This window comes from Dendropsophus ebraccatus, chromosome 7 (assembly GCF_027789765.1).
Source record: "Dendropsophus ebraccatus isolate aDenEbr1 chromosome 7, aDenEbr1.pat, whole genome shotgun sequence".
Taxonomy (NCBI): Eukaryota; Metazoa; Chordata; class Amphibia; order Anura; family Hylidae; genus Dendropsophus; species Dendropsophus ebraccatus.
Genome location: NC_091460.1, coordinates 131,761,679 through 131,789,579, shown reverse-complemented (window position 1 = coordinate 131,789,579; position 27,901 = coordinate 131,761,679). Strand labels below are relative to the sequence as shown.

The 27,901-nt window shown below is 46.5% G+C and overlaps 2 protein-coding genes across 4 annotated transcripts in view; one reads left to right on the top strand and one right to left on the bottom strand.

Moving 5' to 3' along the window:
* Positions 1-1,820: 1,820 nt before the first annotated feature.
* Positions 1,821-9,850, bottom strand: TIFA (TRAF interacting protein with forkhead associated domain). 2 transcript variants are annotated; one of them, XM_069978501.1, is made up of 2 exons: positions 9,540-9,850; positions 1,821-3,472 (listed from the first exon to the last, which is right to left on the bottom strand). In XM_069978501.1, exon 2 carries the CDS (start codon positions 3,468-3,470, stop codon positions 2,895-2,897), a length of 576 nt encoding a protein of 191 aa, XP_069834602.1. In that variant the 5' UTR covers positions 3,471-3,472; positions 9,540-9,850; the 3' UTR covers positions 1,821-2,894. The 2 variants fall into 2 exon arrangements, with proteins under 2 accessions (XP_069834602.1, XP_069834603.1); XM_069978502.1 differs by lacking the exon at positions 9,540-9,850 and adding an exon at positions 9,446-9,533.
* ALPK1 (alpha kinase 1) overlaps positions 9,606-27,901 on the top strand; it is a 106,016-nt gene continuing 87,720 nt past the window's right edge. For both annotated transcript variants that reach the window (XM_069978499.1, XM_069978498.1), the window contains exon 1: positions 9,606-9,742. The gene's annotated coding sequence lies outside the window, so the exon portion shown is untranslated. The remainder of the gene's footprint in view (positions 9,743-27,901) is intronic.

Here is a 27,901-nt window from a genome sequence, read left to right as displayed (position 1 = left end):
AGTTCCATTAAAGTAAATGGAGCTTAATTGCAAACCACACCTGAACTGGAGACAAGAGAGGGGGAAAAGTGGCCATGTTTTTGTAGTGCCGGATAACCCCTTTAAAAGAAGCCATCACTTGTCAGTCCTACATCTTTGGGTGATTTCACACTACGAAATCTGTGCGGATAAGTTCCGTCGGTGCGCATCTCCGCCCGTGGCATAGAGACCATATAATGCACAGGCTGATTACGCCGTCCGCTGAAAGAACTGACATGTCTGTTCTTTTGGCGGAGGCGGAATCGGCCTGCCCATAGAATGATGTCTATGGCACGGGCGGATATGCGTGCCGCCATGAGCGGGTAAGAGCGTTGTGATCCGTTGAAACTTATCCGCGCAGATTCCATAGTGTGAACCCACCCTATCTGTGGAATTGGGGATGTGTGGCTGACAACGGATCAAAAGCCTGCATGCATGATCCAGTTTGTGCGATCCTGCTCATGTGATTGTTGAGGCTTTTCATAGGCTCTGTAACCACACGCTGATCTAGGTTGAGCATAACCCAAATTGTGGCCAAAGTCACCATGAAGCCTTAGTCTTAAATTACATTATCAGGCTATGTTCACACAATGTATTTTTTTATGCCAAGAAAGACTGTTGCATTGAAATTAACTGAAACAACGGCCGTTGTTTTTTTATTTTCAAATGATTTTTTATTTTCCACAATATACATTGTTAAATACGGCCAAGAAAATTGACCTGTCAGTTGTTTCCACACAGGGGCTGGAAAAACCTGACCGTTCACTCAGTGTGTGTCTGTCTTACGGCCATAGTGTGAATGAATGTTTCATTCTCAGTCTCACCCTTGCGGCGGCTGAATTGGAACGATTTTAAAATAAAACTGCACTGTTTGACACTGCAAGCAATGGCCACGTCAAACAGACTGCTTTTCCATAATGTGAATATAGCCTTAAAGACATACCTAAAGGGGGGTTTACAACGGTTTGTACAGTAATGATTATTATGTCTACCAACTTTTATTTATTGTCTCATTTAGTTTAATTCCAAGAACGGCATCCCTCTTTGTTCCAATAGCCTTTTAACATAATGAGGTATGGAACATGAAGAAAAAGACAGAATTCCTTCAGCTCTCTTAAAATTCATATATTTTTATGGTTGCAAATCTTAAAATTAACTGACGCATTTCGAACCTGCCTGGTTCTTATTCATGGTATCTGGGTCTAGTTAGTTCCATGAATAAGAACCAGGCAGGTTCGAAACACGTCGGTTGGTTTCAAGATTTGCAACAATAAAAATGTGAGTTTTAAGAGAGCTAAAGGAATTCGCTCTTTTTCCTCCGTTTGAATACCGCGGAATCCAGGGGCTTTGCCTTCGTGCTTAAAATAGCTATGACTGTACAACAATGACTTTTAGGCTGGGAGCTTACCATATATGTGCGCTTATGGAACATGAAGGCTGGCTGATTTAAAGGGGTAGTCCACTTTATCTGCAACATGTTCTGGTAAAATCAGTAAAATATTTTAATAAAATATTTACAGAATAACAGAAAAAAAAAAGACATGCTTATATTAACACACACACTGTATAAAAGCAATTCATAATTATTCTATCTATAAATGGAAAAGGAGTCAGACTAGTATAATAATAAACTGCAATGAGACAACTCCTTCAAGGATCAGTGGGCAAGATTTTCATCTAGCAAAGGGGTCAAATCTGAAAGAGAATAGTAGTAATTGAATACTTTATGATTCCTATCGCTTAGTATGGGAATCAGATGTATGAATTACATAAAAGTGACTAGACGTGATTTTTTTTGTGTGTGTGTGTGTGCTACATTTTAGACTATACTGGAGTAATATTAGCCATATAAATATTCCTTTACTTCCACTAAATTGCATCCTAGAATTTGTGGATGAGCTTCAGTGTTATCAAATGTCCATTTTGTTTTTACTTTTCTATAAGTAACAAAATTGCAGAAATTTTTTTGACAGGTTAAAAGTTTTCATCAATAGCGTTCTGGGTGCTGGGACACCTACCAATAGTTATAATAGCCTCTCCGTTCCAGGTGCTGGATCCAGTCCTGGGAAACTAGGAGAGGTTTCCCAGAACTGGATCCAGCTTTTCCAGGCACCCAGGAAAGAGCGGCACTGAGATAAAAGGCAGCAGACTGTAGATTGCAGAGTTTGTTTCTTAGATACAACTGGAGAAGTTATAGGGGCGGCAGAGATAGCAAACTGGACCTAAAATGTCAGTGTTCTGCCCACCCACATATACACAGGAGTGTAAGAAAAGGGTGCAGCAATATCCTCTAACTACACAATATAATTATGTGATGTAGTCATCTAAATATCCAGGGTATCATCCTTAGGGCCCAGTTACATGGAGCAATAACTGTGACTGTGTAAAGATAAAGTTTATACTTGCCTATTCTCCCCTGGTGTCTTGCAGCCTTCTGCTCTCCATGGCGGATCCATCTCTGCAATGACAGAGCGCTCAGCCAATCACTTGCTGTAGGGCTGTCCTGTCTCGGTCAGTGATTGGCTGAGAAGCCTGTAACTAAAGAGACTGGGGCCGGGAGCATCAGTGGTGAGCAGGGAACAGGGGCAGAAGGCTGCAGGACACCAGGGGAAAATAGGTAAGTATGAACTTTATTATATAAATATATATATATATATATACACACAAAGCACTTTTGCTGGACAATTATCGAGCAGTGTGTAGGCTCCATAAGCAAGCACACCTCTAGTAGATATTGGGCTGTCTAATAATGGCCCCAAGTTCCATAGCATATAAGGTCCTTGGTAGTATGGCTTTTACCCTCAGGCGTCCACAAGACCACACTACTACATCAGTACTCTGCATATATAAATATTTGTATACACTGATCAGTCTTTTCATACGTCGTTTTCATCAACTTCCACCGGGGGAGGTGTCGGCGGCAGAGATAACGGCTGATGATGATTGGACTGATATAAGGGACCATTTTCAGGAATGGCCACCATCACCGGATCGGATATTTCCTGTACTACAGGAAAACGCGACACTTCACAGTAGATTGCAAATTTGTCCTCCGACTCCCCGGCTTCATTCTCCAACAACATCTGAAATTCCCCAAAACGAATCATGCACTTGGACGGAAGGTCAACCTTATTGAGGTAGGTCAGTTCCAAGCCATCGACGTACAGTTTCGTCTTCTTGCTGAGGTTTTTTATCTCGAAGCCCATGGCGGTACTGTTCATCTGCTTGAAGAACTGCAAAGCGAACTGCATCCGGGAGACTTTGTTATGGAGCAATTTGAACGTACAGCAAGTAACGTCCCGCCCAAACATCACCACGTCCTCCGCTCGGATCTCTTGCCTTTTGCACAACTCGAGGGCACTAAAGATTCTGGGGTCCTGCTGCTGAGGGTGGTACATCTTCATGTGCAAACAGGTGAGTGTCTGTTCTGTGTCCACATCGGCGGAGGCCATGCCTACAGAGAAATCCATAATCGTGTCATTCACATTTATCACTGGCGATTACACAGTTTTATGAAGTGGAATATTTACCTCTATGATAAGAGTACAAAGGTTCAGAGATATTAACCTGATAAAATGTCAGTCCTAAGTAAGTAGTACAATTTTTTTTTTTTTTTTTTTTTTAAAGTCAGATAATGGAAAAAAAAAAAATTCTGTAACCTGCATAAGTTTCTTTCAAACAGATGCCATAACTGTGTCAACCTATCAAATAGACAAACAGGGTAGATAAATAATGACTCTCTAGTTCAAACAGTGTAAACTTTGTCTAGACAGTTAAGGATTCCGACAGATTTCGGCTGCATTCACACCTGCATAAATTTTGCAGACCTATGAGGGGTGAATGCCTGTCATGGATTGTTTCCAGAGAGTAGAAAGAATGGACAGGTGGAATTTCAAGCATTTCAAGAATTTCCGCCACTTTTGCTCAGTGTGACTAGGCCCTAAAATAGGGAGGGATTAATGTTTTCATTAAAGGGGGTTATATAGTTTTTTTTTTGTTTTTTTAAGGGGTTGTCCAGTCAAGGGGTTGTTTTTTATTATATGTTTTGAAGAGGTTGTCCAGTCAAGAACATTTTTTGTGCCATGCCCAGGGAGGGTCTGTGTGAAAAAAAATAACATAAGTCACTTCCCTGGCTCCCATTAGTATTCCTCTGCTCTGGTCCAAGCGGTGCTGACATTTACCGATTCTGGGACTAGGCATCCTGTCTAATGCCCCTATTCCACAAGTCGTTTGGAGGAGCAAAACGAGCGCTATTAGCGCTCGTTTGCTCCTCGTTCCCCGCTCGCTGCCGCCGCTATTCAACGCAGCTGCAGCGAGCGGGTGAGTGCGGGGGGGCTGCCTGGGAGATCGCTGATCGTCCGGGCAGCCCATAGGATATAGCAGCGTCTGCTGCCGATGCTCCTATTCCACGGAGCGATGGCAGAAGATCGCTGCTATATCAGTCGCTTGTTTTTCAACATGTTGAAAAACAAGCGACTGCAACGATCAGCCGACATGAACAATGTCGGCTGATCGTTGCACTCTATTCCACGGGACGAATATCGTTCGTAGCGGCCGATATCGGCCGAATACGAACGATATTGCTCCTTTAAATGACCCGTGGAATAGGGGCTTTAGGGTCCTATTACACTGAGCAATTTTTTAACGACTAACGATAAACGCAAACGAGATTGTTTATTGTTAACCTGACATCGTTCCCCATATTACACAGAACGATAATCGTTATTGCGATCGTTACAATGATCAGTTATCCCTTCTGATCCCAGAAAAACAATGAACAATGTGCTATTACACTGACATTAGTGAAAAAACGCGGAACTGGAGCGAACAAAAGTGGAATTACAGCGAACGGTTAACGATAATTTTAGGTTCAGATCTAAATAAACGATCAACGACATACGAACGATTTTTCGATCGTTGCCTGCAATTACACAGAACGATTATAGTTTAAACTCAAACGATTTAACGGTTTTTCGCACGATAATCGTCCCGTGTAATAGGGCCCTTACCCTCTATGAAGCAAGCCCAACACAGATATATATGGACTGAAAATGGTTTCTCTAGGACAATATGTATTAATGATTCCCCTTCGTTAAGTGATGGGGGGAGGGTGTGGTGCCTTAGCACCCAGACCCACCCCCCACTGTTCAATATTTTTTACATATCACTAGGACATTCAGATTTTTTTTTTTTTTTTTTTTTACTCCAGGTACCCTTTAAAGGGGTACTCTGGCAAGAATCTATTTCTTTTAAATAGAAACTGGTTTCAGAAAGTTATTTAAATTTTAAATTTACTTATATTTAAAAATCCTAAGTCTTCCAATATTTATCAGCTGCTGTATGTCCTGCAGGAAATTGTGTTTTCTTTCCAGTCTGACACAGTGCTCTCTGCTGCCACCTCTGTCCATGTCAGGAACTGTCCAGAGCTGGAGAGGTTTTCTATGGGAATTTGCTCCTGCTCTGGACAGTTCCTGACATGGACAGAGGTGGCAGCAGAGAGCACTGTGTCAGACTGGAAAGAAAACACCACTTCCTGCAGGGCATACAGCAGTTGATAAGATCTGAGATTTTTAAAAAGGAGTAAACTACTATCTATATAACTTTCTGAAATCAGTTAATTTAAAAGAACTGGAACTGGAAGACTAGAGATTTTTAAATGGAAGTAAATTACAATTCTATATAACTTTCTGAAAACAGTTCATTTGAAAGAAAATTATTTTCGCAGGAGTACCCCTTTAAAAGGTCTACAGACTTCTGGTTATCGCTGTCACCATCTATATTTCAGCAGTTAATGCTGCAGATAAGGCAACTTTTACAACTATGTTTTGAAGGAGAAGCAAACATGGCATCTTCACATAGGAGGTAACTCTCCCATTAAACTTTATGACTAGATTATCCTCAGTTAGGGCCCTATTCCACTGGACGATTATCGTTCGCATAATCGTTAACCATTAACGATCTTAAACGACCGCTATTGCGAAAGACCTGAAAACGTTCACTCATTACCATGGAACGATAATCGTTACTTATGATCGTAATTGCGATTGTTTTTTTCTTCGCTATTGCGTTCGTATCTATTGCGAACGACCGAATGATGTCTTAGGGTGGTATTACACGGAACGATCATTCGAAAAATCGTTAAATCGTTCGGATTTGAACGATAATCATTTCGTGTAATAGCAGGCAACGATTAAACGACCAACAAGAAATCGTTGATCGTTTAATAGGATCCGGACCTATTTTTATAGTTTGATCGTTCGCTCATCGTTCGCATATCGTTTGGTGGAATAAGAATTCACAGCTGAAACGTACGCAATAGCGACGACTAAACGACCGCAAGAACGATCATAAATAACGATCATCGTTTCGTGTACTTGGGCGAACGATTTCTGGTCGTTTGCTTTAGCGGTCGTTTAAGATCGTTTATCGTTAGTCGTCGGAAAATTGCTTGGTGTAATAGTACCCTAATTCAATGCGAACGTTTTGCGAACGTGCAATGATAAAAATAGGTCCAGGTCTTAGGGCCCTATTCCACCCGACGATTAATCGTTCAGATTATCGTTAAATCGTTCGAATCTAAACGATAATCGTTCGGTTGAAATGCAGTTAACGATTAACGACCGAACGAGAAATCGTTGATCGCTTTATAAGACCTGGACCTATTTTTTATTGTTGCTCGTTCGCAAAACGTTCGCATTGATTAAGACATCGTTTGGTCGTTCGCAATAGATACGAACGCAATAGCGAATAAATAGCGAAGAAAAACGATCGCAATTACGATCATAAGTAACGATTATCGTTCCATGGAAATGAGTGAACGTTTTCAGGTCTTTCGCAATAGCGGTCGCTTGAGATCGTTAACTATTATGCGAACGATAATCGTCCGGTGGAATAGGGCCCTTATAAAGCGATCAACGATTTCTCGTTCGGTCGTTAATCGTTAACTGCATTTTTACCAAACGATTATCGTTTAGATTCGAACAATTTAACGATAATCTGAACGATAATCGTCCGGTGGAATAGGGCCCATAGTCATTAGTCAGTCTGTAAACTTGCAGAGACTTTACAGGAATTGAGAGCAGTGCTGGCAGCTGTTGGGTGGGGGGATGGGATGGTGACCCCCCCCCCCTTTAGAGAGCTGCTTGGAAATTCCCAAACATGATGCAACCAGGGTGGAATATCTGTTCAGCAAAAAGTAAAAGCAAAACTACCTCATCCCTGACCTGAAGATGTTTTAAAGGTCTGAACACATTTGGGCTGTAATATGATATGCCGGCCCTTGCAATGGTTTTTATAGGTCTATTTAAAAAAAAAAAAAAAAAAAAAAATTTCTTGATGTGCAGTCATATTGTCTGTTATTAAAAATTTTAATAAAGTTCTAAAAAAAAAAAGTTACTCTTCCGAATACCCCCTTTAAGTTTAAGTACAATTTAGTTGTAGATATGAGAAGGACATGATGTAAGGGGGGGGGGTCAAAGTTGTGGCCCTTCAGCTGTTGCAAAACTACAATTCCCATCATGCCTGGACAGCCAAAGCTAAAGCTTTGGCTGTCCAGGCATGATGGGAATTGTAGTTTTGCAACAGCTGGAGGCCCATGAGTTGACACATGATGTATGAGATGGTAGAGAGGCAGTGACTGGTGTTATGTAGCGGTGCAGCTGTGATGTCACAAGACGGGGTATATAGCTGAGTGTCCTCAGCATAGAGATGGTACTGAAAGGGGTTATCCAGCGAAAATCTTTTTCTTTCATATCAACTGATATCATAATGTTATACAGATTTGTAATTCACTTCTATTAAAAAAATCTCTTGTCTTCCCATACTTATTAGCTGCTGTATGTCCTGCAGGAAGTGTTGTTTTATTTTCAGTCTGACACAGTGCTCTCTGCTGACATCTTCCTGTCTCGGCCAGAGATGTCAGCAGAGAGCACTGTGTCATACTGAAAATAAAACAACACTTCCTGCAGGACATACAGCAGCTGATAAGTGTGGGAAGACGAGATTTTTTTTTTTTTTAATAGAAGTAAATTAAAAATCCATAAAACTTTCCGACACCTGTTGAAAGAAAAAGATTTTTGTTGGACAACCCCTTGAAAGCTGCTGATCGTTTGTCCAATAGAGGACGTGTAATGTGAGAAAGAGGGGGCTCAGGACTTATCCCAGAAAAACCCTTTTTTTGGCACAGACTAGTACGGTTTTGTGCTACCCAAAATCACAGAATAGGTCTCTGTTGACACAAATATAAGACACAATTCTGAGAACATTACTTTTGTCACTAGATACACAAAAAGCTTCACATCCTGATATATATATATAATCTTGATTTTGCGGGAACAGATAACATGGCCGGTCCTGCTCTCAGCTGAGATGAATCTACACAACGCTCTGTGAGCATAGTACAACCATAAACCTAATCAAGCTACCTTTGGTCTCCCAGTTTACATATAGAATTAGGCCAGGTTCACACAAGGTATGACAGTGGCCGTTCTGTGACACGGCCATGTCAAAGAGCTGCCGCTGTCAGTGAAGTTCACGCCGGCAGGATTCCAAATCACCATAGCAGACAACGTAAAGTGCGACCAGAGCTGCATTTTACATTGTCTGCCCTGTCAGTTTTATGCGGCTGCTATTCAATGAATAGCGGCCGCACAAAACTGATATGTTAGATTTCTATGCGGCCACATGGAATCCCAGCTGGAGTGTATATAGAGTGTATACACTCTGGCCGGGATTCCATAGGACACAATGTTATTTTAAATTTTAATAAATAGCGTCCGGTGTTGCAACGGACGATATTTATTGAAAATTTATGCAGCCTTAACCTATATAAGCAAGTAGGCAAAAATTCCCTCCTGGGCATTACCTGGCAGCGTATAAATGTCAGTAGGCGCTGTGCGATGTTATAAAAAGGGTTCTCCAGCATTACAGCAAACATAGCTGCTTTCTTGCAGAAACAGCGCCACCCTTGTCCTCAGTATGCATATGGTATTACTACTTTACACCATTCGCTTCAGTCGCAAAGACGACCACACACAAACTAAAGACAAAAGAGGCGCTGTTTCTGGAAGAAAGCGACCATGTTTTCTAATTCTGCATCACCCTCTCAGCACCCATTGACATGTATAGGATGCCAGGGGGTTATAAAGAAAATATCTATACATGAAAACCCCCCCATCTCCAAAGACCACCCCACCCCCACAGAAGACACTGTCCCCTGGTCTCCTCACACAGGGGTCACTATACCTGCCCAGTATTCTCTATAATGATATTCCTGTAGAACAAGGGGGAGGGAACCGTGGCTCTCCAGCTGTTGCAGAACTACAACTCCCATCATGCTAAAGCTTTGGCTGTCCAGGCATGATGGGAGTTGTAGTTTTGCAGCAGCTGGAGAGCCAAGGTTCCCTACTCCTTCTGTAGGACATCTAACCTTATTCAGAGGACAGCCAAAGTGATGTGTGTGCAGCAGGAGCCGCTCCCCGCAGTGCAGACCTGGCAGGTACCGCAGCAGTAGTAGTACTCACCTGTCCTATGTCCCGTGCGCACTGTACACACACAGCGTCCTTATCTATCAACAGCCGATAGAAGCCTCGCGCCGCTGTTTGTTATGTCGCTCCCGGGCCCCGCCCACCTCCGGTCACCGCCTCTCTGCTGGGCTGTACAGGACGGCTGTGCCGGGACCGGGAAGTAAGGACCGGGTGCAGTTATCACAAGCTGCCGGCTAATAGTACGTACCCTGCGCTTCTCTGACCCCTGACCTCTGACCTACTGTCTATCCTGGTCACACGTCCACGTCAGCCGCTCCGTCCCACCATTATCCCTCTCACTATACACGGGACTCTCTGATCCTTCCTGTTATGGAGTCAGGAATTCCCCTCAGTGCGGGTGACGTCACATACCCCCCCTTCCCAACTGTAATGGTACTGTCCCTGATAGTAGTAGTAGTGCCCCTCACTGACTGTAATAATACTGTGCCTGATAGTAGTAGTAGTGCCCCCCACTGACTGTAATAATACTGTGCCTGATAGTAGTAGTAGTGCCCCCCACTGACTGTAATAATACTGTGCCTGATAGTAGTAGTAGTAGTGCCCCTCACTGACTGTAATAGTACTGTGCCTGATAGTAGTAGTAGTGCCCCCCACTGACTGTAATAATACTGTGCCTGATAGTAGTAGTAGTGCCCCCCACTGACTGTAATAGTACTGTGCCTGATAGTAGTAGTAGTGCCCCCCACTGACTGTAATAATACTGTGCCTGATAGTAGTAGTAGTGCCCCCCACTGACTGTAATAATACTGTGCCTGATAGTAGTAGTAGTGCCCCCCACTGACTGTAATAGTACTGTGCCTGATAGTAGTAGTAGTGCCCCTCACTTACTGCAATAATACTGTGCCTGATAGTAGTAGTAGTAGTGCCCCTCACTGACTGTAATAATACTGTGCCTGATAGTAGTAGTAGTAGTGCCCCTCACTGACTGTAATAGTACTGTGCCTGATAGTAGTAGTAGTGCCCCCCACTGACTGTAATAGTACTGTGCCTGATAGTAGTAGTAGTGTCCCTCACTGACTGTAATAGTACTGTGCCTGATAGTAGTAGTAGTGCCCCCCCCCTACTGTAATAGTACTGTGCCTGATAGTAGTAGTAGTGCCCCCCTGCTGTAATAGTACTGTGCCTGATAGTAGTAGTAGTGCCCCTCACTGACTGTAATAGTACTGTGCCTGATAGTAGTAGTAGTAGTGCCCCCCCTACTGTAATAGTACTGTGCCTGATAGTAGTAGTAGTGCCCCTCACTGACTGTAATAGTACTGTGCCTGATAGTAGTAGTAGTAGTGCCCCTCACTGACTGCAATAATACTGTGCCTGATAGTAGTAGTAGTGCCCCCCCTACTGTAATAGTACTGTCCCTGATAGTAGTAGTAGTGCCCCCCCCCTACTGTAATAGTACTGTGCCTGATAGTAGTAGTAGTGCCCCCTACTGTAATAGTACTGTGCCTGATAGTAGTAGTAGTAGTGCCCCTCACTGACTGTAATAGTACTGTCCCTGATAGTAGTAGTAGTGCCCCCCACTGACTGTAATAGTACTGTGCCTGATAGTAGTAGTAGTAGTGCCCCTCACTGACTGTAATAGTACTGTGCCTGATAGTAGTAGTAGTGCCCCTCACTTACTGCAATAATACTGTGCCTCATAGTAGTAGTAGTGCCCCTCACTGACTGTAATAGTACTGTGCCTGATAGTAGTAGTAGTAGTGCCCCTCACTGACTGTAATAGTACTGTGCCTGATAGTAGTAGTGCCCCTCACTGACTGTAATAGTACTGTGCCTGATAGTAGTAGTGCCCCTCACTGACTGTAATAGTACTGTGCCTGATAGTAGTAGTAGTGCCCCTCACTGACTGCAATAATACTATGCCTGATAGTAGTAGTAGTAGTAGTAGTAGTGCCCCTCACTGACTGTAATAATACTGTGCCTTATAGTAGTAGTAGTGTCCCTTACTGACTGTAATAATACTGTGCCTGATAGTAGTAGTAGTGCCCCCTACTGTAATAGTACTGTCCCTGATAGTAGTAGTAGTGCCCCCCTACTGTAATAGTACTGTCCCTGATAGTAGTAGTAGTGCCCCTCACTGACTGTAATAATACTGTGCCTGATAGTAGTAGTACCCCTCACTGACTGTAATAGTACTGTGCCTGATAGTAGTAGTAGTACCCCCCCTACTGTAATAGTACTGTGCCTGATAGTAGTTGTAGTGCCCCTCACTGACTGTAATAGTATTGTGCCTGATAGTAGTAGTAGTGCCCCCCACTGACTGTAATAGTACTGTCCCTGATAGTAGTAGTAGTGCCCCCCCTACTGTAATAGTACTGTGCCTGATAGTAGTAGTAGTGCCCCTCACTGACTGTAATAGTACTGTGCCTGATAGTAGTAGTAGTGCCCCTCACTGACTGTAATAGTACTGTGCCTGATAGTAGTAGTAGTGCCCCTCACTGACTGCAATAATACTGTGCCTGATAGTAGTAGTAGTAGTAGTGCCCCTCACTGACTGTAATAGTACTGTCCCTGATAGTAGTAGTAGTGCCCCCTACTGTAATAGTACTGTCCCTGATAGTAGTAGTAGTAGTGCCCCTCACTGACTGTAATAATACTGTGCCTGATAGTAGTAGTAGTGCCCCTCACTGACTGTAATAGTACTGTGCCTGATAGTAGTAGTAGTGCCCCCCCTACTGTAATAGTACTGTGCCTGATAGTAGTTGTAGTGCCCCTCACTGACTGTAATAGTACTGTGCCTGATAGTAGTAGTAGTGCCCCCCACTGACTGTAATAGTACTGTCCCTGATAGTAGTAGTAGTGTCCCCCCTACTGTAATAGTACTGTCCCTGATAGTAGTAGTAGTGCCCCCCCTACTGTAATAGTACTGTCCCTGATAGTAGTAGTAGTGCCCCCCCCTACTGTAATAGTACTGTGCCTGATAGTAGTAGTAGTGCCCCTCACTGACTGCAATAATACTGTGCCTGATAGTAGTAGTAGTAGTGCCCCTCACTGACTGTAATAATACTGTGCCTTATAGTAGTAGTAGTAGTGTCCCTTACTGACTGTAATAATACTGTGCCTGATAGTAGTAGTAGTGCCCCTAATACTGTGCCTGATAGTAGTAGTAGTGCCCCTACTGTAATAGTACTGTGCCTGATAGTAGTAGTAGTGCCCCTAATACTGTGCCTGATAGTAGTAGTAGTGCCCCTACTGTAATAGTACTGTGCCTGATAGTAGTAGTAGTGCCCCTCACTGACTACTAATATAGCCCCGTTCCCACTGAGCAAAGGTAGCGGACAATTCCGTCGCGGAATGCCGTTAGCATTCATGTTCATTCATGTTCATTCTTCAGCGCATACAGAGCAGGAGCGCGCGCCTCCCATAGACTCCCATTATGAGCGGGAGGCTAACGGCATTCCGCGGCGGACAATTCCGTTGCGGAATTCCACTACCTTTGCTCAGTGGGAACGGGGAGGAGGGTCCCTGGTGATAATAATAATAATAATAGTAGTAGTATTTTTTATGGCTGAAAATTACCTATGTCTATTGATATTACTAGCTTTATTTTTTCTACTTTCTGATTATTGATTGTATTACAATTATAATAAGTGATATATATATATATATATATTGTGATTGCTTTGGTTATTATTTCTACGTGAGAATAGTATAATTATTCCTTCCGCATTATTATTATTTTTATTATTATTATTTCTTTTTTTATATATGATTATTGCTTTTTACTTATACAACAGAGGTAATCCCTGACACACTCATCGGGACATCCTGTGATTCCCAGCCTCTGGGATGACCGGCTCCTGATTATTTTGGAACAATAGTGGCTGTCGAGAGCTGCGATGGGCCGGGGGTACTTTAGGTTTTGTGCGCGTATCACATCTATTTTGTGTGCTTCCCCGTCTCTCTGAATTGTAATGGGAACAGAAGGTTTTTAAAGTGACGCCACATGATTCCTAACATGGAAATGGGCCTGGTGTTACACATTAAATACCCTGCTGTATTTTTCCCGTGTGAACATACCCTTAGGGTCTATTCACATGTCAGTATATTTTCTGCTCTCCAAATGAGTCCGCTATTTTTTATTAGCAAAACGCAAATTCCCATCTGTATTGAGTTTTGTGGTTAATAATAATATAGTCACTATTTGCGGATCTGTATTTTTGAGGATTGCATCCACAAAAACACAAATCCCATAGAGTACGGATTACAGCCCTGTACACACCTACAGATATGTGACTGAGGCATTGAAATACATTGATCCTATTCTCTGTCCACAATTGCGGACAGAATTGCGGACGTGTGAATAGAGTCTTAGGGTCCTATTGCACGAGACGATTATCGTGCGAATAATTGTTATATCGTTCGAATTTAAGCGATAATTGAAAATATCGGTCGTATGTCGTTGATTTAGATCTGAACCTAAAATCATCGTTAATTGTTCGCTGTAATTCCACATTCGTTTGCTTAAGTTCCGCATTTTCTCACTAATCGTTCAGTGTAATAGCACATTGTTCATTGTTTTTCTGGGATCAGAAGGAATAAACGATCATAGTAACGATCATAATAACGATCCTAATAACAATTGTTTCTAACGACCATCGTTCTGTGTAATACAGTGAACGATTTCAGGTTAACGATAAACAATCTGGATCGTTTATCGTTAGTCGTTTATCGTTAAAAATCGCTCCGTGTAATAGGACCCTTAGGCAACAACTAAACCAGGGGTGTAACTAGGAATCACTGGGCCCTATAGAAAAACCTTTAATTTTGCCCCCCCCCCCCAAAAAAAAACAAAACACACACCTGGAATATCTGGTCATCTGAAGTGACCCTAATCCACATACATAAGACATTTTGTGTGGTAGTTACGCCCCTGAACTGAACAGTTAGTTGTGGAAGTGTTGGAAGTAGAAAAAAATTAATGATCAAGAGTGAGGAAAATAAATGGATTTCATATTCCAAAACGCCTAACATTTTTCTGTGCTTTTTTTTTTTACGGGATAAATTTTGGTTTTTATTGTCCCTGTTTTAGGGTAGATTTATCAAACATGGTGTAAAGTGAGACTGGCTCAGTTGCCCCTAGCAACCAATCAGATTCCACCTTTCATTTTCCAAAGAGTCTGTGAGGAATGAAAGGTGGAATCTGATTGGTTGCTAGGGGCGACTGAGCCAGTTTCACTTTACACCATGTTTGATAAATCTACCCTAAAGGGACTGACTGGCGGGAAACATCTTCGATAATCCTAAAGTGTGAGGGGTGGCCGGTTGCTACTGGCTCCTACGCGCTGATGCTCACAGGAAGGTGTGATCACCGAAGAAGTTTCCTGCCAGCCGTGACTACCTAGCAGGCCAAGGACCCACCCCCACCCCCGATGTCTTTATGTGACACCCCCTTTAAGGAATATGTTTGCCATGGCACTAGAAGGTTTACTTGCATTGTTTGTGTTACTGTAATACGATATGATGAATGTTGTTATAGAGAATATTGTGACATGAATACCTTCCAGGAAGATACCTTACAGTAAGCGGCCTGCGTAGTGAGTCACCCGCAGTTATGAGGCAACAACTAGTGTCTAGTGCCCAAGGCAAAGAAACCGGAGTTGTTGTTTAGCTTTAAACCATCTGAGTAATACATCATGCAATCGCCGCTCAGTGTAAACAGTTTCAGTAGGAATATCTAAGGATCAGTACACAGTTGGTGCCTTGGATTACGAGCATAATCCGTTCCGGGACGGCGCTTGTAATCCAAATCCACTCTTATACCAAAGCAAATTTTCCCATAAGAAATAACTGAAATGCAGACAATTGGTTCCACACCCCAAATATAATGATTTATTATTCTGAATAACATGTAAAACAGATGAAACAAACATTGAGAAACAGCAGAATATGTGATATTATAAGTTACTGTACAGTAATGGAGAGGATGGGAAACACAAGGGAGGACAGAGACTGCAGGGAGCATGAAGGAATGAGCAGGGCAGATGTGGGCACATACATGCAGCGCTCTCTGTGCAGGGAGAGAAGGGTTACAGCTATGGAGAGATTACCTCCACAGTCCTGTCCCCTGATGTAAGCCCCAGCCTGAAGTGACACTGCTCCCTGCAGTCTCTGCGAACGCAAGCACAGCCCGGCTGGTAGGTGCAGGAGAAGGTCACTCACCCAGTCCAGTGCGCCTGTGCCGTAAATGAAGGGGACGCACGCGCATGACGCTCTGGGTGATGTGAACGCTGACGTCCCTGCACAGGCTGGGAGGGCCAAAAAGACGGAGGCCGCTGCAGCAGAGCGGCCTGAACAGATGACATGGCAAAGGGGGCGGAGTCAATGGCACTGGAGTGGGCGGAGCGATGTGGCGATTCGGGGACTAGCCCCGCCCTGGTGGCGCAATAACAAGGTGATAAAAGTTCATTTTTTTCTTGAACAAGAAACTTGAATATTTGTCTGAAATAAGCTATTAGTAAATGAAATCTTATAAATGAGGAAAAAATGAAAACTGTAAGTGAACTTTAAGTGAATCTGCTATTTCATAGGTGAGTCAGAGTACAGCGCTGAAGACCCCGCTATGCAGACCATGCCCCTCCCCCACTCCCCCTTCCACCCTGTACAGAGAGCCAGTAGCGAAATTTGGTGGGGGGCAAGGGGGGCGGTTGCCCCCGGGCCCACTCAGACAGGGGCCCACTGAGGTCTTAGACAGTTAATGCTGTCTGCAAAAGCTATTGCTTTTGCAGACAGCATTAACACGTCAGTAGTGGCCGGAACTGTATGCGCTCGCACTCCTAATGAACGCATACAGTTCCGACTGGGCCAGGATGTGATTGACACAGCATCAGGAGCCATTGGCTCCTGGCTGTGTCAATCATTCTTGTGGCCGGAGGCAGCGTTATGCCTCCAGCCACAAGAGGCTGCGCTCCGCATCCGCACACGCCCCCCGAACCGCCGAGCCCACCCCCTCCTTTATGCCTCTCTTGCGACCGCAAGCACGGTCTTGCTTGCGGCCGCAAGAGGCAATCTTGCCCCTGTCTGATGCGTCGCTCCCTGGGGGATTCCCAGGGAGCGCACGTATCAGGAACCTTAGTGCGCGTCGCTGGGACTTCCTGTACCGGAAGTCCCGGCCTGGGCGCACACTCAGCTTCCGGATGTGTGCGCTGCCCGGGAATCCCCCAGGGAGGGACGCATCAGCTGGGGGCAGAAGAGAGGACAGCAGCGACGGGGGAGCGCTTGTTAGGTGAGTTGTGTGTTTGTTTTTTTTAATCTGCTGTGCAGGGGGCAAACTATAAGGGGGGATACAGGGGGGGAGCCATCTACAAGGGGGGAATACAGGGGAGGGAAGCCATCTATAAGGGGGGATACAGGGGGGGAGCCATCTATAAGGGAGGGATACAGGGGAGGGAAGCCATCTATAAGGGGGGATACAGGGGGGGAGCCATCTATAAGGGAGGGATACAGGGGAGGGGAGCCATCTATAAGGGGGGATACAGGGGGGGAGCCATCTATAAGGGAGGGATACAGGGGAGGGGAGCCATCTATAAGGGGGGGGATACAGGGGAGGAGCCATCTATAAGGGGGGGGATACAGGGGGGGAGCCATCTATAAGGGGGAATACAGGGGAGGGAAGCCATCTATAAGGGGGGAATACAGGGGAGGGAAGCCATCTATAAGGGGGGGATACAGGGGGGGGGGAGCCATCTATAAGGGGGGAATACAGGAGGAGCCATCTATAAGGGGGGAATACAGGAGGAGCCATCTATAAGGGGGGATACAGGGGAGGGAAGCCATCTATAAGGGGGGATACAGGGGAGGGGAGCCATCTATAAGGGGGAATACAGGGGAGGGAAGCCATCTATAAGGGAGGGATACAGGGGAGGGGAGCCATCTATAAGGGGGGGGATACAGGGGGGGGGAGCCATCTATAAGGGGGGAATATAGGAGGAGCCATCTATAAGGGGGGAATACAGGAGGAGCCATCTATAAGGGGGGGATACAGGGGAGGGGAGCCATCTATAAGGGGGGGGGATACAGGGGTAGCCATCTATAAGGGGGTAATACAGGGGGGGCATCTATAAGGGGGCAATACAGGGGGGAGCCATCTATAAGAGTCAGCCTACCCACTAAACAAGGGTGTAAAGGGGCCAATACAGATGTGCAGTGTGTAGAGAGATGAGGATGGTGCCAGAGTGTGGAGCCTAATATGTCTGTCTGGCAGATTCTGTGGATTCGTGGCTCGGAGAAGTTCTCATAACGGCCCAGGGCAGATGGAGAAGAAGATGAAAAGGGAAGAACTCTGATCAGAGAAGACGTCACCTGTGAGTCACTAAATATATCTGCACTGTAATGTATATGGTGTATAGAACCTGTGTTGAGCTGGGGCTACTGCTAAATGACTTGAAGAGGTGATATTGCTCTGTGTACAGTGGATTATTCAGTTGCAGCAGTGGTGTTAGTCAGTATGTGCTGGTATTAGTCGGTATGTGCTGGTATTAGTCGGTATGTGCTGGTATTAGTCGGTATGTGCTGGTATTAGTCGGTATGTGCTGGTATTAGTCGGTATGTGCTGGTATTAGTCGGTATGTGCTGGTATTAGTCAGTAAGTAGTGGTGTTATTTGTTACTTGTAATCTGGTACTGTGTTTTATTGGATTTAGTATAGAGGATTTAGTCAGTAACAATATGGTGGTGATGGTAGTGGTTGTGGCGATATTTCCCCCTTGTATACTGGTATTATTGGTAATACCATATATATATACCAGTAGCATGCACTTGGTCGAGGAAGGGGGGCTCCAGGTTGACAGTCTGCAGCCCTCAGGGTATGCTGGGAGTTGTAGTACAGTAGTACAATCCTCCGATACCTGCCGCTGTAGACAGATGTATTGCTGGAACTTCAGGGCTGATGGTTGTCACCCACAGGTTGCAGCCACCAGGAGAATCAAACTGAGGACAAGAGTGGTGCTGTCTGTGGAAGAAGGCAGCTATATTTTTCTAATCTTAAGCCCTTTTACTTTTTTTGTGGTTCTATATTCCAGATGTAGAAGCCTCTTACACGGCTCTGTATCCTTATTCACTATAAGAAATGTAGAAGAATATTCCCTTTATTATTCAAAAAAATCCTTGTCACCTGCTGGGGTTCCCTATGGGTAACGTTGGTTGGGGGCCCACTCAGCCTCACTCGCCCCCCCTAGGCTGAACCCCTAGCTACGCCCCTGAAGAGAGCTCTTAAAGGGGTACTCTGGGCTGGGGGCTATTTTGTCTATGGCCGGGGAGGAGGTGACTGGCCGAGTGGCAGTAGCGAAATTTGGTGGGGGGCAAGGGGGGCGGTCGCCCCCGGGCCCACTCAGACAGGGGCCCACTGAGGTCTTAGACAGTTAATGCTGTCTGCAAAAGCTATTGCTTTTGCAGACAGCATTAACACGTCAGTAGTGGCCGGAACTGTATGCGCTCGCACTCCTAATGAGCGCATACAGTTCCGACTGGGCCAGGATGTGATTGACACAGCATCAGGAGCCATTGGCTCCTGGCTGTGTCAATCATTCTTGTGGCCGGAGGCAGCGTTATGCCTCCAGCCACAAGAGGCTGCACTCCGCATCCGCACACGCCCCCCGAACCGCCGAGCCCACCCCCTCCTTTATGCCTCTCTTGCGACCGCAAGCACGGTCTTGCTTGCGGCCGCAAGAGGCAATCTTGCCCCTGTCTGATGCGTCGCTCCCTGGGGGATTCCCAGGGAGCGCACGTATCAGGAACCTTAGTGCGCGTCGCTGGGACTTCCTGTACCGGAAGTCCCGGCCTGGGCGCACACTCAGCTTCCGGATGTGTGCGCTGCCCGGGAATCCCCCAGGGAGGGACGCATCAGCTGGGGGCAGAAGAGAGGACAGCAGCGACGGGGGAGCGCTTGTTAGGTGAGTTGTGTGTTTGTTTTTTTTAATCTGCTATGCAGGGGGCAAACTATAAGGGGGGATACAGGGGGGGAGCCATCTACAAGGGGGGAATACAGGGGAGGGAAGCCATCTATAAGGGGGGATACAGGGGGGGAGCCATCTATAAGGGAGGGATACAGGGGAGGGGAGCCATCTATAAGGGGGGATACAGGGGGGGAGCCATCTATAAGGGGGGGGGATACAGGGGGGGAGCCATCTATAAGGGGGAATACAGGGGAGGGAAGCCATCTATAAGGGGGGAATACAGGGGAGGGAAGCCATCTATAAGGGGGGATACAGGGGGGGGGGGAGCCATCTATAAGGGGGGAATACAGGAGGAGCCATCTATAAGGGGGGAATACAGGAGGAGCCATCTATAAGGGGGGATACAGGGGAGGGAAGCCATCTATAAGGGGGGGATACAGGGGAGGGGAGCCATCTATAAGGGGGGGGGGGATATAGGGGTAGCCATCTATAAGGGGGTAATACAGGGGGGGGCATCTATAAGGGGGCAATACAGGGGGGAGCCATCTATAAGAGTCAGCCTACCCACTAAACAAGGGTGTAAAGGGGCCAATACATATGTGCAGTGTGTAGAGAGATGAGGATGGTGCCAGAGTGTGGAGCCTAATATGTCTGTCTGGCAGATTCTGTGGATTTGTGGCTCGGAGAAGTTCTCATAACGGCCCAGGGCAGATGGAGAAGAAGATGAAAAGGGAAGAACTCTGATCAGAGAAGACGTCACCTGTGAGTCACTAAATATATCTGCACTGTAATGTATATGGTGTGTAGAGCCTGTGTAGAGCTGGGGCTACTGCTAAATGACTTGAAGAGGTGATATTGCTCTGTGTACAGTGGATTATTCAGTTGCAGCAGTGGTGTTAGTCAGTATGTGCTGGTATTAGTCGGTATGTGGTGGTATTAGTCGGTATGTGCTGGTATTAGTCGGTATGTGCTGGTATTAGTCGGTATGTGCTGGTATTAGTCGGTATGTGCTGGTATTAGTCGGTATGTGCTGGTATTAGTCGGTATGTGCTGGTATTAGTCAGTAAGTAGTGGTGTTATTTGTTACTTGTAATCTGGTACTGTGTTTTATTGGATTTAGTATAGAGGATTTAGTCAGTAACAATATGGTGGTGATGGTAGTGGTTGTGGCGATATTTCCCCCTTGTATACTGGTATTATTGGTAATACCATATATATATACCAGTAGCATGCACTTGGTCGAGGAAGGGGGGCTCCAGGTTGACAGTCTGCAGCCCTCAGGGTATGCTGGGAGTTGTAGTACAGTAGTACAATCCTCCGATACCTGCCGCTGTAGACAGATGTATTGCTGGAACTTCAGGGCTGATGGTTGTCACCCACAGGTTGCAGCAGGGCCGGACTGGGACTGAAAAGCAGCCCTGGCAAACACACCCCACCAGCCCACATACAAGTCTCCCTGCACCCATTGCGCCAACTGTGCCACGCAGAAAAAAATTCAGATATGATCAGATACCAGGTGTAAGCAAGTGCTGAAAAGTATTATCACCCTGCAGACTATATAAGAGTATACAGCTGTGATCAGACACGAAATACTGAACAATTATAGATTATCTGTTTGCTCTCCTGTCATCTGTCACATGATTCATACTAATAAAGTTAAAAGTATTCGGCCCTGTAAACTATTCTTTAGGAAAAGCAGAGCCCCAGGAGAGCTTCATCTTATGGCCATGTTCACACAATGTATGTTTAGCATAAATCACAGCCGTGATTTATGCAAAAACATACGTTATATTGGAAATAATGGAATGCCGGCCAGAGCGTATACACACATTGAATAGCGGCCACACAGACACAATGGAGCGTGCGGCTCTGGCTGCACGCTCCATTGTGTGCAGCAGTGAATTGAGATTCGGGCGCACACGGGTGCTCTGCATCTGAATTCACCAGAAATGAAGATCATCAGTAACACCTGCTGTTCTGTGACCCGCCCAGGTCACAGAATGGCCGGTGTTATACCATGTGTGAACATGGCCTAAAGTTACATTACTGAAATAATTCAGGGGCATCTTTCCTCCCTACCTTTGTATTGTGCAGTTCCCCTGTTATTCTTCCTGGAAATGGTTCCCCTGGTCCTTAATACACTGACCCATCCAATCATCACTGACAGTATCAGACTGTGGGGACACATCTTATTAAGCAGAGGATTTCAGTCAGGCCTGGGATACACATACCTCCCAACTTTTGCAAAGAGCAAAGAGGGACATGTGCGCCGCGGTCCCCATAGCCACGCCCCCATAGCGACCCTCCATAGCCACGCCCCCATAGCGACCCTCCATAGCCACCCCCCCATAGCAACCCTCCATAGCCACTCCCCCACAGTCACCACATGCTGCTGACTGAATAGTGCCCTATATAGTGTCCAATCCCCCACATAGTGCCCCACATAGTGTCCAATCCCCCACATAGGGCCCCACATAGAATCCAATCCCCCACATAGTGCCCCACATAGTATCCAATGCCCCCATATAGTGCCCCACATAGTAGCCAATGCCCCCATATAGTGCCCCACATAGTATCCAATGCCCCCATATAGTGCCCCACATAGTAGCCAATGCCCCCATATAGAGCCCCACATAGTAGCCTATGCCGCCATATAGTGCCCCACATAGTAGCCAATGCCCCCATATAGTGCCCCACATAGTAGCCAATCCCCATATAGTACCCCACATAGTAGCCAATCCCCCCATATAGTGCCCACATAGTAGCCAATCCCCACATAGTGCCCCACATAGTAGCCAATCCCCACATAGTAGCCAATCCCCCATATAGTGCCCCACATAGTAGCCAATGCCCCCATATAGTGCCCCACATAGTAGCCAATCCCCCATATATGCCCACATAGTAGCCAATCCCCCCATATAGTGCCCCACATAGTAGCCAATCCCCATATAGTGCCCCACATAGTAGCCAATCCCCATATAGTGCCCCACATAGTAGCCAATCCCTCCATATAGTGCCCCACATAGTAGCCAATCCCCCATAGAGTGCCCCACATAGTAGCCAAACCCCCATAGAGTGCCCACATAGTAGCCAATGAACCCAAATATGCCCCACATAGTAGCCAATCCCCCATATATGCCCCACATAGTAGCCAATCCCCCATATATGCCCCATATAGTGCCCCACATAGTATCCAATCCCCCATATATGCCCCACATAGTATCCAATCCCCCATATATGCCCCACATAGTATCCAATCCCCCATATATGCCCCACATAGTATCCAATCCCCCATATATGCCCCACATAGTATCCAATCCCCCATATATGCCCCACATAGTGGCCAATCCCCCATATATGCCCCATAGTAGCCAATCCCCCATATAGTGCCCCACATAGTAGCCAATGCCCCCATATATGCCCCACATAGTAGCCAATAACCCATATAGTGCCCCACATATTATCCAATCCCCCCATATAGTAGCCAATGCCCCCATATAGCGCCCCACAGAGTAGCCAATACCCCCCATTAGTGTGGCCCCAGCGGAAAAAACAAAAAAACAGTAACTCACCTGTCCTCCGGTCCCAGCAGCTCCTCTCCCGGCAGAGCGCGCACTCCCGTCATCCTCTGGGGCGGGCAGCGGGGTATACAGACACTGACTGTACCGGAAGTGACCTGCAGCCTCTATATGAATTACTTCCGGCACAGTCAGTGTCTGTATACCCCGCTGCCCGCCCCGGAGGATGACGGGAGTGCGCGCTGTGCCGGGAGAGGAGCTGCTGGGACCGGCGGACAGGTGAGTTACTGCTTTATTGTTTTTTTCGCTGGGGCCACATATATTGCGGGACACGGGGGGCCGTTCCGGGACCGCGGGACAGCACCCCGAAAACGGGACTGTCCCGCGAAATCCGGGACGGTTGGGAGGTATGGATACATAGAGTGTTATAGAATGTTATATTCCTGTGTCACTCTCCATGTAGACCCGGCCTGAGAGAACAACACCAAGCTCTAATGTAGGACTCTCCAGAATTGTTATCTCATGGGCAGAACAGATATTCCCTATAACAGAGGTCAGGAGAGCGGATAGTGACGGCCGGGGACTCACAGGTGATGTCTTCTCTGATCCGAGTCACTCTCCTATCCCAGATCACTAAGGAATGACCCCAGACCCCTACAAAATTAATACTCATGAAAATTCAGACCCCCGTGTTAACATCCCCCAAACACAATAACTACTCAGCTTAACACCTCTAAACCCTATTCTTTATAGTGCACCAACTCCCTACCTGAGGATGTCATGCACTATAAAGGATGGGGGGGAGCAAATAACACCGCCATACCATGACCACATATTACCACCACCTAATGACTAACACCATCATACTGTATACAGTACACTGTATGCAGACCATGTATACCTCCATACAGTCAGCATATTACAGCACAGTTACAGTACATATATGCAGACCATGTATACCTCCATACAGTCAGCATATTACAGCACAGTTACAGTACACTATATGCAGACCATGTATACCTCCATACAGTCAGCATATTACAGCACAGTTACAGTACATATATGCAGACCATGTATACCTCCATACAGTCAGCATATTACAGCACAGTTACAGTACATATATGCAGACCATGTATACCTCCATACAGTCAGCATATTACAGCACAGTTACAGTACACTATATGCAGACCATGTATACCTCCATACAGTCAGCATATTACAGCACAGTTACAGTACACTATATGCAGACCATGTATACCTCCATACAGTCAGCATATTACGGCACAGTTACAGTACACTATATGCAGACCATGTATACCTCCATACAGTCAGCATATTACGGCACAGTTACAGTACACTCAGTGACTCACATGTGAAGTCTTCTCTGATTGGCGTCTTCCTCTTTGGTTGTTTTCCCCACTTGGCCCCGGCTGTCATGATGACGTCTTCTGGTCACCACTCATCTCCACCGGATCTGTCAGACACACATCTTAGGCTCTGTTCATAACACCACCTGCCCACCTCTATACAAGCTGCCCATCCATAGTGCCCCCTTCTGTTGCCCGTGCAGTATTAAATCAACCTTAATTCCAGAGCGCTACTATAATAGTGTCCCAAATAGTATATCCCCCAATAGTGCCCCCTATAGTAGGTTATCCCTCCCATATACTAGTTAAAGCCCCTTACCGCCTCTTCCCAGCGTCGCTCCACTGATGCTTGTACATCACATTGCTAATGTTAGGGGTCCTGTGGCCGTTCCTAGGCCCCCACTGCACCATTTGCCCCTGCATGTTGCCTCCTACACTCATGCGCACTTAAGACTAATTTACAGATTTTTTAGGATTAAAGTTAAAAAAAACTTTGTGATTTACAAGCACCGGAGGAGGGACGCTGGGAAGAGGAGGTAAGGGGCTACCAGGAGCCATCAGCAGCTTCAATTAAAGCAGTTTTCCTTTAATTCCAACTGGGCCTCTTATAATATTTCCATTATACAGGATGCCCAGAAAGCTGAGTGACCCCATTATACAGGATGCCAGGAAAGCTGAGTGACCCCCATTATACAGGATACCAGGGAAGCTGAGTGACCCCATTATACAGGATGCCCAGAAATCTGAGTGACCCCCATTATACAGGATACCAGGGAAGCTGAGTGACCCCATTATACAGGATGCCAGGAAAGCTGAGTGACCCCATTGTACAGGATGCCAGGGAAGCTGAGTGACCCCATTTTACAGGATGCTGAGAAAGCTAAGTGACCCCATTGTACAGGATGCCCGGAAAGCTGTGTGACCCCATTATACAGGATGCCCGGAAAGCTGAGTGACCCCATTATACAGGATGCCCGGAAAGCTGTGTGACCCCATTATACAGGATGCCAGGAAAGCTGAGTGATCCCATTATACAGGATGCCAGGAAAGCTGAGTGACCCCATTGTACAGGATGCCAGGGAGGATGAGTGACCCTATTATACAGGATGCCAGGGAAGCTGAGTGACCCCATTTTACAGGATGCTGAGAAAGCTAAGTGACCCCATTGTACAGGATACCAGGGAGGCTGGTGACCCCATTATACAGGATGCCCGGAAAGCTGAGTGACCCCATTGTACAAGATGCCAGGGAAGCTGGGTGACCCCATTATACAGGATGCCAGGAAAGCTGAGTGACCCCCATTATACAGGATGCCAGGAAAGCTGAGTGACCCCATTATACAGGATGCTAGGGAAGCTGAGTGACCCCATTATACAGGATGCCAGGAAAGCTGAGTGACCCCATTCTACAGGATGCCAGGGAAGCTGGTGACCCCATTATACAGGATGCTGAGAAAGCTGAGTGACCCCATTGTACAGGATGCCAGGGAAGCTGGGTGACCCCATTATACAGAATGCCAGGGAGGATGAGTGACCCTATTATACAGGATGCTGAGAAAGCTGAGTGACCCCATTATACAGGATGCCAGGGAGGCTGACTGACCCCATTATACAGGATGCCAGGGAAGCTGAGCGACCCCATTATACAGGATGCAGGGAAGCTGAGTGACCCCCATTATACATGATCCTAGGAAAGCTGTGTGACCCCATTATACATGATCCTAGGAAAGCTGTGTGACCCCACTATACATGATCCTAGGAAAGCTGTGTGACCCCATCATACAGGATGCTGGGAAGCTGGTGACCCCATTATACTTACCATCGTTCCAGTTGTCCATGGCTTCTCTCTTCTCCTCTGGCCCTGTGTTAGCCCCGCGGTGGGCGCCGGGGGCGGGGCTTACCGCGAAGGGGGCGGGGCTTACCCGGGACTATTGACAACTATGGAGAGGGGACATGGCTCCCAGGCTGTGGCTCTCCTCCGGCTGAAGGACGCGCCCGTGCATGACGTCACTGGCCTGTGCCAGGAGCTACTTTTCTCTCAGCACAGCTCCCAGGGGGCCCTGTGTGTATTCCCAGAGCGAGGCTGGAGACAGCACCACACCGAGGCCCAGCAGACAGCGCCACCCACTGGACAGTGAGCTTCTCCTCCTCCTGCATTAGCACAGTGTGCAATAAGTGTGTGACAGTTTAGTGTCCGGCAACGTCCTGAAGCAGCTTATTAAGCAGCAGCACTGCCACGCTGGTAATAGTGCCAAATTACATTTTCAGCCCGGCGGCCCACAGACTGACAATCAGGGCAGCCCAGCGGGCATTTGCCAGATCTGCCAGATTGTCAGTCTGGGCCTGGGTTGCAGCCACCGGGAGAATCAAACTGAGGACAAGAGTGGTGCTGTCTGTGGAAGAAGGCAGCTATATTTTTCTAATGTTAAGCCCTTTTACTTTTTTTGTGGTTCTATATTCCAGATGTAGAAGCCTCTTACACGGCTCTGTATCCTTATTCACTATAAGAAATGTAGAAGAATATTCCCTTTATTATTCAAAAAAATCCTTGTCACCTGCTGGGGTTCCCTATGGGTAACGTTGGTTGGGGGCCCACTCAGCCTCACTCGCCCCCCCTAGGCTGAACCCCTAGCTACGCCCCTGCCGAGTGGACTTGAAATGTCACGTCTCAAGCCTGCGTCAGAGATAAGGAAGAGGCTGGGCAGCGCAGACCGGGAGCGGCGCGATCCATAGACATAGACAAAAAAGTCATAATTTTGAAAAACTGTGAGCTCTTCTTGCAAAACGCTCTCAATCCAAGTTACCCTCTAAGGGTACAAACCCACTGGGCGGATCCACAGCGAGTGTCTCGCTGCGAATTTGCAGCGAGACTCGCTGCGGATCCCTGCCGTGTTTACTCAATGGCAGACAAACTCGCAGAATGTACATCCCGCTGCTAGTTTGTCAGCAGCCCGTCCCGTTAACCCCCCGCCGGCTGGAGCCCGCTCCAGCTTGCTGGTCCCCGCTCCAGCTTGCTTAGGGGCTCCCGGTGTCTTCATGTCTCGCTCAGCCAATCAGTGCGCTGTGGCGGGGCAGCGCACTGATTGGCTGAGCGGGACCTGCCAGGAACCCCCGAATGTTCTCTTTGCAAATTCGAAGTGAGATGCTCGCTGCAGATCCGCCCAAGTGTGTTTGTACCCTTAAACCAAGTTACCACTGTATACTAGAGATGGGCGAACCGGGTTCGGGTTCGAGTCCATCCGAACCCGAACGTTCAGTATTTGATTAGCGGCGGCTGCTGAACTTGGATAAAGCTCTAAGATTGTCTGGAAAACATGGATACAGCCAATGACTATATCCATGATTTCCACATAGCCTTAGGGCTTTATCCAACTTCAGCAGCCACCGCTAATCAAAGGCCGAAAGTTCGGGTTCGGATGGACTCCAGCATGCTCCAGGTTCGCTGATCTCTAAACATGGAACGTGTGAATGCGGCCTATCACATTTGACGTACATGTGCACGTCTATGACTACACAATAGTCTAAAACTATACATAAACACACTAGAGAAAAGAAGACCGGAAAT